The following is a 14,463-nucleotide window of genomic DNA, read 5'->3' on the forward strand; positions in this document are numbered from 1 at the left end:
TAACAATAAGTCAGTCAAGTCTTGCGACCGTGCAAGAGTAATATTCCCCCTCCTCGCCTATCCGTGAATCGCCTTAGAGCTTCCTTCAATTGCCATCAATCGTGGGAGAACGCGAGAAAACAGGCTGAATACTTGGCTTCACTTTTTTGCCCGCAACTCTGTAATCTCCAATTTAAAGGTTGGCTGGTTCCCTAATGCAGTATGCATGTAACGTCGAAACAATTTTCTACGCACACTTTTGACCAATATATATCTATGATTTTTCTTCACAATTAAATAATTGAGGTCAAGAATCTTGTTATCAGCGTACATGTAACATCTCTACAGAAAACAATATAACCTCACTTATTTCCACGAACATGAGGAATGGATATTCAAACACGCTGATTGTAAACGTTTTTCGCTTGTCTCGCAGGCGCTGCTTGTAAAATTTAGCCTGCTCTTATTACTTCAATTGTACAGCGATCAGGTCAAATAGCGCGTCATCGGTTACCAATTTCCTCATCGTCTGTAGCAATTTCAATTGACTCATTGTCAGAGCCTCTGTCTTAACTGCAGGAAGCAGCAATCAGAATCCAATTTTGGTGCATGGCAACGAGACTATACATTTAACTCTCTCAAAACCGTTACTCGAGAACAGTTGAAGCGCGCGTTCCGAATTTTCAATCGATTTTAATCGTGTATGGCTGCTATATCGGTACGTTGAAAAAAACAAACAAAGGAAAATTTTAATATAATAAACAAGGGTTTGAGGAGGTTGTTTGACCAAAGCTAGATAGCTTTTTTTTAAATAATTTTTTTACTACACACTCAGTATAATTTACCATATTATAGGTATTATATTCGTAAGCTAAAAAGGTCCATTCAAAAACACGAAATTGAATATCTATGCTTTGTTTCAAATTGCTTTGGAATGGTTGAAAATTTAGTACATTGGTTCAATTCACTCCACGATGGCTGGTTTCCTACAAATTCACTGAAACACGTTTCTTTTTATCGTTACATATTTTATTTCACGACATGCATCGATATTGATTAAGATCAACAGATTGCAGTAATTTGACGAATCAACTTTAGGAAACTAAATCCGTTTCAGTGACTTTGAAGACAATTGGATTTTGAAAAAAATTAAACATCATTGCGTCGAAATCGAACAAATGTAATACATTTTCAACCACTGTGAAACAATATGTAACGAAGTCTTGATAGCTACGTTTAATTAAAGAAATCTCTATGGGTTACGAATATAATAACTTGATCAATACTTGATGTATTTAACGGTTTATTATTTATATCCATTTATATTGTCAATAAATATACTTATATTTTAGTTTAAAAAAATATTATAGTAGAAAAGATAATTTAATTAAGCTAATGGGTTCATATCCCATAGATAAAAGATTGAATGTTTTTCTTTTTAACTATAAAATGCCTAAAAAAAGGTTAATCCGATAGAATAAATTATGTAATTTCAAATTACTTTTATAAATCATGTTTGTAATTAGTTTTTTGCAAAGTGCTAAATTAAATAATTTAATTTTGTAAAATAATTAAGGTATAACTATTTATTTTTTAGAGGAATTTTTTAATCTAGTACAAGTTGGTTAGCTAGGCTTAAAATTACCACGTGCTGATCAGACGATTTTGTTGAATATTTCAACTTCTTTTTCCTGTGATTCCGAAGAAAATAAAAATTATTGCTAGACGTATTTTAGTAAGGAATCGTATATTCAATGCAAATGTGCCACGAAACTTTATTAAAGTTTTATATACAAAAAATCAGAGGATTTGGTAAAGCTGCCAAATATGGCGATCAAATGTGGTGTAAAAAATCTTATTTTGATTTAAAAAAATCTTATTTGATCCAACAAACAATAAAGAAAGTAGTCAGAATAATAATTTGTGTAGACAAGGGAACCAAATTTATTTGAGTCAACAAAATATTTTTTTCGCCATGTTTAATGGCCATATTTGATAAAACAAATTTTTTTGTGTACACTAATGCTTCCAGCTGCTTGCATCCCGAATTACGAAAAAAAGAACTGCATCAATTTGTACGAAATTTCCACAAAAGAAATTACGTACATTAGACAGACGTACGTTGTTTTTATTTCGTAAATTACACACAAAAAGTTTTGTAGCAAATTCTGTGAAAGATCATTGTAAATTGAGAGATTGTGCTTTGTTTAAAAAATCAACGTACATTCGATCCAATGCATTTTACAAATTATACCAAGCAAACGCAGAGAGCTGTAAAAGTGATCACGTGGTCGTGCTCATTAGAAAAATGAAGCATTTTCATGTTTTTAAAATATTCCACTTGTACTCTATTTCATTGTGACTATGTCACAAAAAATGTCTAATATAGGTGACCTCATTGTTAGGATAGTCGCAATGAAGATAACAAAATGTTTCTCTCTCTCCACAAACTCCGGAAAGAAGTTCGTCAAATGATTGTTTAGTGTAGTTTGAGTTATTTATTCAATAAATTCTATTGCGTGCTAAAGAAATTATGTTTAAAATCATTGAGTTGATGCTTTCTCCTTATGAATAAGTTAAATTTTTGTAATTATAAACACAGGCGAACCTAACCTTGTTGTACCGACATGTTTTATTACTTATCTACAGAGGAATTGTCAAACTAACGATTTGACATTTTTTCTAAATAACAATTAAAGTATTCACATTTGACGAAGAAGAATAAAAACAAATTCGTGAATTTCATATTGTTCAATTTGCAGGACTCAACTTGGTGTAAAACAAATATTGCTTCGAGGTGTCAAAGATGATTCTTTGCATTCTTCAAGGATCCATTGTAAAACCATTTTTGTTTAGGTATTGTGTAATGATAACGTAATTAGCTATTCCCTGATATCGACATGCATACAGGTTCAGATAAGTTGTTCGATAAAGAAATGGGAAAAAGTGGGCGACGTGCTACGCAGATCAAGAGCTCATAAATTTATAACTTGTTGCCACTTCCTTGTTTTTGCGGTGGCTGCGTTCTGCTTGCTTCTGCACAATTCTAGACAACCATAACAACGGGTCATTATCCCTCCTATATACTGCATCTCTTTTCTCTTTCCAGAGTGAAATAGCATGAAGATATCCGAGGAATAAGAGGCGGTAAAACAATTTTCATCGTGACAATTTTGTCATCTAATAATGGGAAGCAATTCAAGTGGAAAGTGAGGTAAACTTTCATCAAATCTATAACGTTGTAATTTACGCGAATCACTTTTGTCTTATAAATTGCGTATAGAAATCGCCGGTTTCTTTTGTCAATATCGTAACGTTCAACTAGCGTAACAATTCACGGATTACTATAAAATTTCTCATGATTCGCTTTTTTGCCAAACAAAGATTAGCCCCAACTCGATCAAGATTTTACACAAAGACGCTTTTTTGGGTATTTCGAGGTTGTTCGGACATTAGAGCAATGTAAAGACAAAAGGCTGAATTTTCGATATGTTATTAATCGTTAATAAATACAAAGATCTGACGTATAGTTTTCGTATAATTAATTATTGAAAATTGAATATTTAACATGTAGTCAATAGGGAATCTCATGTAAAATGCACTTTTTCAATACAATTTATAAATGAAAATATAAATAACTGTACTTTATATTAATCAATTCTCGTAGATTACGCAAAATTATAAAAAATGTATGCCGACCTATAGTTTTGTAAATATTTTAATTTGAATTATCGTAAATTCACGAAAATATCAGTCAGCCAGTCTGACTCGTGAAAGTATGGTTACGTCGGATGAAAAAACGCGCCAATTTTAAAATTCAATCATTCAATTGTGTGCTTTTTTCCATTTTATGATTGCTTTTTCTTTGTAAATTATCCGTTGTGTAGAAATTGAGTTGTTTCCTTACTCGTTTAGCAAACGTAAAGTGAAATTCAACTAAACACGGGCAACAAAACACGTGTGATACGGCTAGGCCATGGAAATTTTTGAGGTGGGGCGCTGAGCATCCAATTGTAACTAAAGGGTTAAATGGAAGTATAAAATTTTTAAGTAAATGGATACTTTTAACTCATTTGCAATAATAACTTTTGAAGGAGTAGATTTATCGTGAAATGACAAGAGACCTTTTTTGTAGAACGTTCAATTTCCTACAAAAACATGTTTATGAATTTTCTGCACGACGCGTCGTTATCTAGTTATAAAAATCGCAAGGAGCAAGAACCATTTTTGCCATGTTATTCTTATGGAAAGTAGAAAATCGCGATGAGGCACATCTTAAAATGAAAATTAAGAGCTCCCATTTTAACAGGCGCTTTTTTTCGGTATCCTGAACAATATTTTCAGTATATTTTTCAAAAAAAAAATAGTCGATTTTTTCGATACAGTCTAATGTCCATGCAATGCGATGTGGCAATTCAGCTTTCGGAAAAGAAGTCAAAACATGTACTGTGGAAACTCAAAATTTTTATTATTTTGAAAAGTATGTAACAGAGACGATTGTCGGGAAAGTATTCTTGGAATTTGCATGTTTACACAAAATACATTGAAATGTGCATTGTGCGTGTAATGGTTTCAAAACAAATTGAAGACTCTTTTCTTGTCAAGTACTTTATATTCCCAATATATTCATTGTCCGCTTTTCATCGTTAACCTAGTTTTTTTGAATAACATTCTTCTGGAGGAGTACATTTCGAGACAAATCAGAGAATTTTAACGGGTTGTGAAAGGGAACGAAGGTGGCAAATCTCTTGACATAAAAAAACACACAGAATGAAAAATATAAGGAATAAGAATTTAAAAACAAAATTTCGGCATGTAATATGTACAATATATATCACGGTCCTGAGAATAAAAGCAATTGCTATGTCGATTGAAAACGGCCGGAACGAGTGGTATAATATCGTGAAAGTCATATCTTGCAATTTCGGATGACTTAGCAATTAATATTACCGGAAAATGTTCCAACACGGCTGTCACTGCAGTGACACGTTTAATCGATTCGTTTTAAGCCGCTTGTTCATCTAATGCGATTGTGTCCAGTTGCTACTTGCGCATAATTATACAAATGTAGATGGTGATGAATTCAAAATAACTAAAGATAAAATTTAATTGAAGAACATCACTTGAATTACTTGTATCTCATTAATTGAAAATATCACTCGTTCACATTGAAGTTGGTGTTCGCTACTCCGAGAAAAGTGTTACTAATTGTTAAGCGGTCCGGCTGATTCATCCTCAAGGTGTTTTAATCGTGGTGTCACGCTACCGACTTTTGGGTCTACCCAACGGTCGAGCTAAAAGAAGGATTTTTTCAAGAATTATTTTAATAAGTTTTAACTATAAATATTGACATAGGCTTTGTTAGGCTTAATTTCTTTCGAAACACTTTCGAATTACATGAAAATTTTTTTTTTGATTGATTTTAATTACTTTTTATACACGAAAATCGTAGTTGAAAATCAGTCTGAAAAAAAGTAGGTTGCGGTGTTGATAATTTCTCGGAGATGGTTAACTTGAAACCAAAAAATCGAACGGTTTTAGATTCAGCATGTTAATGGCCTTCGAACGAATCATACGATTTTTGATATTTGCAAAAATAACAAATTTTTTGGCAGCCATTCTTCGAAAACTTTGAAAAAACCGCTATGTTTTTGCCGTTTTTGCGCAAAACAATATAGTTAAAATCAAAATTTCAAAAAACCCACTAATCATTCCAAGGCTATAGTTGTAAAGAATATGTGATTAAAATTTCATATGGATCGGTTCAGTAGTTTCCGCGATTTCGGGAACGGGAGCTTACTCAACAGTAAGTGGAACAGTGGAGTTCGGGAGGTTATGTGCTGACAGTGTCTCGGGTTGCCCGCTCATAGGAAAGGATTGAAGGTAGCCGGGACACTGGGAGAAATATTTGAAACAAAAGAGACGATGAAATATTCTATATAATTCTAATTCCGCCCATATTGTGTGCCAGGACTTCTCGTCGCAACCGTAATTTTAGAGTGGAGGTGGCGATCCATAACTTGCGTCGTAAGCGCAATGTTACAATATATTACAATAAAAAAATTTTTTGATTATTTCCAGTAATCATAATGTAGTATAAAAACTTGATTAGACATAAAATGAGTGGAGCTGTATTTAAAAGTATTGTGAGATTATATGTCTATTCGGTTTGAACTTCCTAGAAATCTTTGGAAAATTTAATATGCACTTCGAAATAAACGCACCGTATTGCCGTATTGTTGGGATGGGTTAATTACTGTATCCGTAGATTTTTCGGTACTTACAATTAGTACCACTAAATAATACGGAAATATTTGCTAGAGTCCAAGTGAAACCCATAGCTCAAACAGTTAAAAAGTAATGAGCTTTGGTTCGAAAGTCAATTTAATTTGAAAATTAACCTTCGAACGTTTTTATATATCCAAACTATTACCCTTCCTTCCCTACCTTCTCTACCAAATGCAATTAAAATCAAATCTGTATCAAAACAGCTCAATTATAACAATTTAGAAAAAGTACCATCTTCCCTATGTTACTCATATTTGGGGGGGGGGGGGGGGGGGGGGGGGGGCTTCAGTGATATTTTGATGAAAACGATGTTCTCAATTTTGAGATGACTAGAAAAGATGTAATCGAAAACTGCTTCCTAATAAATTTCGGTAATGGCAGTATGAGCAGAAGAAAATTTCAATCACTCACGATGATGAAAGTTTAGGCGCCAGTAATTTTTGGCAATGGTGCGCAGGAAATCTTTTATCACAAAGTCTTTGCACATATACTTTCATCATAGAGGGTTAAAATTTTTTTCAGGACAAATACTACCATAATCTAAATCTTGTGGGTAGGAATTTTCGATTACATCATTTTCGTTCAGTTCAGTAACGCAAAACTCGGTATTATAAAAATTTCGTCAAAGTCACCCCTTAAATGGGAAAAATTTGAATTCTGAAAGTAGCCTCTTAAAATTAAATTTAAGACTATCGTTCCGCGATGATTCTTTTTTTGCTATGCAGGATAAGATTTTCAGGTCAAAGCAAAAAAAAATTCATTTCCAAACAAAACAACCTAATGTGCATGTCGTCTTCTAGAATTAAAAAAAAAATATATACATAGTTTAAAATTACAAACTAGAATGATGTAGTCTACGAAATACATGTGCATCATTCAAGTAGGTTGTAATAAAATCAGGAAACTCTCTGTGGTTGACAATTTCCGTAAACAAATCGCGAGCTGTATGTAAATTGATTTTGTCCTGGAAAGTAGAGCAATACTCTTCTAATAAATGGTCAATGATTTTACAGGCATAACTGTCTACTAATCCCCGCGTTAGTAAATCTCCGTTTCCGTCCTCAAACTTCGCCCCGTGTCTTATCCACTGCCAAATCTGCGATCTTGAAATCTCTGCTGTCGCGGAGTCTTCCACAGCGCCTTTATATGCAAAATGGCCCACACCTTGCAACCAATAGAAGATGAATAAAATGGTTACAGATATGTTATGCTTTAATCCGTCAATTGTTACGCCTCCAGTTGGCAGTTTGAGCAAGTCAGCTTCCGAAACGTCATTTGGTGTACCAGGATATTTTATCTGATTATAACTTGGCCCTCCGTATTTTTTCCATAGATTGTTCATGTAGGGGACAAGTCCAACATCAAACACCATGAAGCCATCCACGCCCATTTGAATCTCTGCAAGTTTTCCGTTTACTACTGTTTCCACAACTCTGTGAAACTCATCCGAATTATCTTCTGTTGGCAATAACAAAGCCGCCATACCGCCAGTTGCATGTGCACCTCGTCTGTGACAAGTTTTGACCACAAGCTCCATGTAACACTTGAGAAAGTGACGATTCATGTTAACGTATTTGTTTCTATCAGGCAGAATGAAAGACTTGTTGTTGCCAAATTTGTTTATTATCGATGCTGCGTAATCCCATATTCCGCAATTTAGTCCCAATGAGTGATCTTTCAAGTTGAACAATATCTGATCCATCTCAAATGAGCTCAAAATATTCTCAATCAAAACACAAGCTTTTATCGTGCCGCAAGGCATGCCAAACCTCGACTCCGTCCATGTGAAAATATCGTTCCAGAGTTTCGCTTCACTAGCACCCTCCAGTTTTGATAAATAAAAATATGGACCGCTTTCACAGTATCGCAATATATTCGCGTTGTGAAATGTGAGTAAAACAAAATCTAAAAGAGGTCCAGGGACCTCTTTCCCATTCACAGTAACGTTGTGCTCTAGCATGTTCCACGCTCTTGGCCGCAGCATAAGAATCGGTGCTTTCCAAATTGGAGGAACATTGGGCAGTTCATTTCGAACCGCTTTATACACGTTGTAGAAGCCTAATATTTGATTTCTCCATGTTGGACAATGGCCATCGTCAAAATCTACTTGTATGCCCTCTACGTTGCAACCGAGTGCTTTAGTGAAATGATCCAAATTTGATGGACTGACATCGCCAAGGTCTAAGTGCCGGTTTTGCAGTCGCCTACCTAGAAAAATTATTAGAATATTGAATAGCGGACGTTTAATATGATCATTATTCATCCACCGTTAACCATTAGATAAACTACATGTATAATGTCTTCGTCAGATGGATTACTTATCCTTTGTCACAATAATCGACTATTAATTCGATTACTTCGAATAATTTTTCGGTTCAAGCAGCCACGCATTGGGTCAAATGACAATAATCATCCACCAATTGGTTGATTGTTACATGTTTTTGAATTGTATATACTCCAAGAAAATTGAAGTATATATTGTATTACTAGTGCCGAAAGCGAGAAATTTCCGACATGTGTGATTTGTGTGGTCTAGCAACATGAGTCGCAAAAGCGAGCACAATAATCACACTAATCACCACGGTCTTGTACACAGGTCTGGGAACTCCCATGGTAGGCTATTTCTCACTTACAATTAGTGTGAAAAATTAGAACTATTGCGGTAGGTTCGCGCATAAGCACCCATAGAGTATATATAGGCAGTACGGCCAATATGTGTGTGTATGATTGATGCTGCCATTCTAACAAGTAAGATATCTAGGTCGATATCTTCGATTTTGATCTATTTCATATATGTTGTAGTGCATCGAAAACAAAGAAACTTGTATTTTTCTTATCGGCCATAAAACACTTTAAGGAGGTGAAACTCCCTCCAAAGATGGTGGTGTCAAACGTCAATATCGTTGTTTCACTCATACGAACATAATATTTTTCAACCAAACTAATTACCTACAATGTTATAGTTTGTATGAAAATAACTGGCGATTGACAATTAAAATATTGCTTTTCGCATCATTCGCATGAAAGTGCTCTTTAGTAATTGTAGTGCTCGCTCGAAGAAGGAGCGAGTACTACATAGATATATACTCTTGAATATTTGTAGTGGTATTTATTAGTACGGATGAGATTGGTTAACTGTCCGTATTAGAGCTGCAGGTAAAATACACAATTTATCGATAAAAATGAATAAATTAATGAATTATTTCGTATTTTTTTTTTTTTAACCAAAATTCATAGTTTCACACAAAATATTTTTCAATTTCAGATGAAAATGCCTTTCACTTATTGTATCGAATAGGTACTTAGTAAGTAGGACAATGATAATAATTGATGACATAAATTAATATTGCATTGCATCATTCATGGAGTAAAAAACAAAAACCGATTGTGGCGAAAAATAATCGAGTCGGTGGATTAATCGAGTTTGAAAAATAATCGATTATACTCAATTAATTAGGAAAAAATAATCGATTTTTTTTTTGTCAATGTTAATAGGCGATCCTCTATCCAGAGTAGTTATATGTATACAGGGTGATTCAGTACCCGGGGACCACCGGGCACTGACGGATTCCTTGTGAAAAAATAAGACTAAAATTTCTCTTGACGATTTTTTTTTAAAGCAACGGTTTTTGAGTTAGAGCCGTTTGAAGTCCATCAATCACAGCGCAGATAGGACCGAGAGCGCGAGCCAAGTGCGAGGCTCATGTAGTTGAGCCCGATGCAGCGTACGCTAGCCTCGCGCTAGGCTCGTGCGCTTGGCCTATCTGCGTACCGTGATTGGTGGACTTCAAACGGCTCTAACTCAAAAACCGTGGCTTTAAAAAAAAATTGTCAAGAGAAATTTTAGTCTTATTTTTTCACAAGGAATCCGTCAGTGCCCGGTGGTCCCCGGGTACTGAATCACCCTGTATCAGTGATTCCTTGTAAAAATCTGCGACTGATACGTTTTTTATGTCTTATAGGAACTTTGTCACTTGCGGGTTACATCCGTATGAACCTACACTGTTAAATATATTGGTTGGAAATTTGCTAAAATTGTAATGGAAGTTTCATCTTATAGATGAGTTAATTTACTTTACGTTTTTCATGGATTCTTCAAAAAATAATTATTTCAATTTACTGTAACATTACTGTAAATTTACCAAATATTAGTGCCGTAATTTCAAAAACCATGACTTTATTTGATTAATAATACAATGTATGGTCCACACGGGCATGGAATGTCAGATAATACAATCACTGGAAAATCATGAATAATATTATGGTTTGAGACAACAAAATTTTGAATAAATTCACAAGAGCATTTAGATTCCAAATGTAGTAAATTGTTAGTCAGTAAGTTTACAGTGTATTTGTCTGGAACTGAAAATTTGATCACTAATTCCAAACTCAACATGGTAATTCTATGGGCTTTGCTAAAATCTGATACTGTTAAGTATTTTGTATAAAATTTATATACGCAAAACTTGAGTAGATTCACAAGAAAATTCCAGAATTTCCAAAAACCATAGAAAAACTTTTTAAATACAGTACGCGTGACATACTTTCAAGTAAAACAAAAAATTTTCGGAATGATTTTAAAACACAGATTTGGGAAATTCGAAATCTGACTACGAAATTTAAAGTCCACCTGGGACATTTCCGGATCTAGTTATGAGATATTCGAAATCGCAGAGTGAAATTAACAGAGATGCATATTAATTTCAGCGCTTGCTGCAGTAGATATTTAGTTTTTATAGATTGTAATCGAATTTCTTTGTACACTTACTACATAAATTCAGCAGTATGTTTAGTTAATTCCAAATACCGTATAGCAAATGTATAGTAAATTTACAAATATATTACATTTACATATAATTTAGTAAATTCAAAATACGCTTTTGCGTTTCACCAACCAAGTTAAATAAAATTACAAAATTTTATTGAACAGTTAATAAGAATGCTCAGTAGTTCACTTTATTGTAGTAAATGTGTAGCAAATTTACGAATATTTTTAACAGTGTAGCCTATCTGGTAGCATAAGGTGGTTCAGGAAGGCTATCATGTAACTTTTCACATTTCACATTTTCACATTTCCCACCATCCAAGCATTTTGATTGGTTGACTAAGCTTTGCCAACCAATCAGAATAGAGAACAGGGCTGGCTGATCGTCATTTGATTGTCATGCGCTCACCAGCTGTCCTGAACTATCAAATGCTACTGGATAGGCTATTGTCACATGGCTGTTATACGCAAACGGTAACTGCTCTATAAAAAGTAAGAAATGTTTCAGCAGCAGATTTTTAGGAGAATCACATTGATAGCCTGTGAAGAAAAAATGACTTTTTTGACATACCGCGAGGGTGTGAACTCGTTATGAAAATGCAGAATATTTTGTTTAATCTTTGCAAACGTTTGAAATTCTGTCATTTAATTTTTAATGATTAGTGCAGTCGTTATTATAAGAGGTTATATTTCCATTGTTATATTTTTATAAAGAAAGAAGTTATGGTAGTCTGTTAAAATATGAAATAAAAGATTCTGATGTTAATGCTGATTGACTTCATCTTGAGAAATGCATGCGATTTTTACGTACCCACTGGAGCTACTTTCCAATCACTGTTTACAATGTCAGTGTCTAAGAATGCTGGTATTTTGGGATTCCGTTTCAACTTATATTTTTTTATGAATCTTGCGTAGTAAAGTTGATCAACTTGGTCATCAAATTCTTCTATCAGATCTACCAAAAACTCGATAGCTTCCAACGTAAACAAAGTATCAAATTCCGTTTTTAAATTTTTTGGTGGAGACGCCAAAAACACATTATGTTTTTTTGTTGGAGCCACACTTTCTGTTAAGACATTCATTCTCTTCTCTACAACAATTAAACATATGAATTTAGACAAGGCGAATTATAATATCTTTCGTATCGGGTAAAGTTGGGCAATTATTATGCTTCGTTACCTCTTCAAAGACTGGCTGAATTATCTAGCAGTAGAATATGTTCATTTATTGATGTTTGACCCCTGCTATCTCATATAACTGATAACGTCAGTATCTCAATGACAATTAACGCTCCTAACAGTATTTAACAGAAATTAACGATCACAGACTTATTTTTATAGATATATTGTACACAGTCATTGATTTTCAAATACTGATTTATTTCAGGAAATATATAAGATGCTCGTTTTTTGTGTATAAAGCTGGATTCATGGAGCTTGAAAGTACCTTCATTATTCGATTACTTTAATTAAGCATACCACTGCTAAACTTATATAGCGACATCTGTTATTCATCTTGAAACGGGTCTACTGATCATCATACTTACCGTATGTAGGTAAGATAGTGATCTGCTACTTGAAAACGAATCTAATAGGATCTGAAATGGTGAAAATTGATGTAAAATCGATTTTGTCAACTAAAATTGACCTTGTTTCTTAGATTTTTTAAGGTGTGCTTACTTTTATTTTATAAAATATCAATTTATATGTTAAAGTTAAGTATTTTATATGTTTTAAGCGAAAATCAGTAAAATATATAATATTGTAGATTTTTTTTAGAATTTCTTCGCTAACTAAGAAAGTTCATTTCTTGAAAAATCTCAAATTTTTTTTCTACTCTAATCAAAACTCAAAAAAGTATACAAAAATTATGATTCCAATTATTGACAGTAAAAGGATTTTACGACTCGAATTACTACTCATCGCATTCAATAATTAGTCAATGATATTGGGAGTTTACTTATCAGAATACAATATTTTGAGGAGAACGCAATTAGGAATCTTGCAGTCATTTAGTTATAAAGTAATACTGAAATAGAGATGGCAGTTTTTCACAGCATGTAGCAATAAATTTTGTTTGGTGCTTTCAACATTGAAAAAACTTATAATAAAACTAAATACCTAGATCTTATATTCTAATCACGTAATTTTCAATGCTGTGATATGATCAATTAAAAATACATTTAAATTTATTGGGCCATTCGATTGCTCCTTGTTAGTATTAACTAGTGTGTTTTTCTACCCTGAAACTGCCATTATCCACTTTATGCAATCTAGAGCATAGCTTATTGACAATTGCTTCAAGTCTTCTTTAGTTTCTCTGATAATATGCACTCTTTGCTTATCCAATATCAGTCTTCAGTGTCCTACACTCTATCAATAGAATGCCTTTCATTAGCAAATCAAAGAGCTCTACCATTATTCTACCTTAATCTCCAGTGATATATTCTATAAATCTTAAATATTCCTTACGTAATGCGTTATCTTGGGGTTCAGGGCCATTCTCCCGTTTTTTTCTTTTTCCCTTCCAGGATCTTGTCATCTTGTGTTTCTTCCATTCAGCACTTACCTAATTTTTTCGTCGATTCTCTGCTCATATAATTTTTTCCATTCGCGTGTTGCAGCGTAGCATTTATATAAATTTATGTATTCGATATTCCACATGACACTGCTACCATAATCAGGCGTAGTGGCCACTACAAATAATCGAAGAAATTTCCAGATTTTTTCTAACCAAATTATAATTTTTCCCTGACTTAATTCTGAAATCTGAGAATTAAATAAATAAAGCTCCGAATTAACGGGTGTTCAAAAACACGTCCATAATTTAGATATTTGAGTCACGGCAAGAAATTATTAGAATTTTGATTTTGCGTGAGGAAAGTTTTATTCTTTCTTATTCCATACTGCCTCAAAATTCCCTGCCTTCTTCCTTACTTCTTAGTTTTGCCTGACCTGTGGCCACCATTACTTTTCTAAATATTCTTTCGTTTCTTCCAGAATCGCCCGTTAAGATGATCTTTGAATAAGATTTTTGAAGGCTCCTTCTTGAATTTCTTAACTCGCTTGCCTATGATGCATTACTCAAATCTCATAAATTGACTGTTATTTACATCTATTCTAGATGGAATTTTACGCATTGGTTTTGCGATTCTGCCAATTGTGTTTCGATTGACCAGAATTATCTATATTTTAGATTAAATCGTTAATCTTGCTAAACTGCAAAATTAGCTTTTGAGAGTTACCTCTGATTTAACGTTAGCTAATCATCAATGATGCAAGCCAGATTCTTTCTGTACTCATATCGCTACAAGTTGTTAGCATTAAGTGAGGGACCATCGTTACAGATTCATATAATTCGTTTAATTTTCTCAAATATAAAAAATTACTTCTATGCAATAAATTTATCAAGAATAATTCATAATAAGTATT

General features: G+C 33.5%; 1 protein-coding gene across 1 annotated transcript; it reads right to left on the reverse strand.

The window, feature by feature from the left end:
- Positions 1-7,077: 7,077 nt before the first annotated feature.
- Positions 7,078-12,123, reverse strand: LOC124407052 (malate synthase-like). The gene is made up of 2 exons (XM_046882858.1): positions 11,844-12,123; positions 7,078-8,475 (listed from the first exon to the last, which is right to left on the reverse strand). Exons 1-2 carry the CDS (start codon positions 12,112-12,114, stop codon positions 7,100-7,102), a joined length of 1,647 nt encoding a protein of 548 aa, XP_046738814.1. The 5' UTR covers positions 12,115-12,123; the 3' UTR covers positions 7,078-7,099.
- Between the last annotated feature and the right edge of the window lie 2,340 nt (positions 12,124-14,463).

This window comes from Diprion similis, chromosome 1, assembly GCF_021155765.1.
Source record: "Diprion similis isolate iyDipSimi1 chromosome 1, iyDipSimi1.1, whole genome shotgun sequence".
In the NCBI taxonomy this organism is placed as follows: domain Eukaryota; kingdom Metazoa; phylum Arthropoda; class Insecta; order Hymenoptera; family Diprionidae; genus Diprion; species Diprion similis.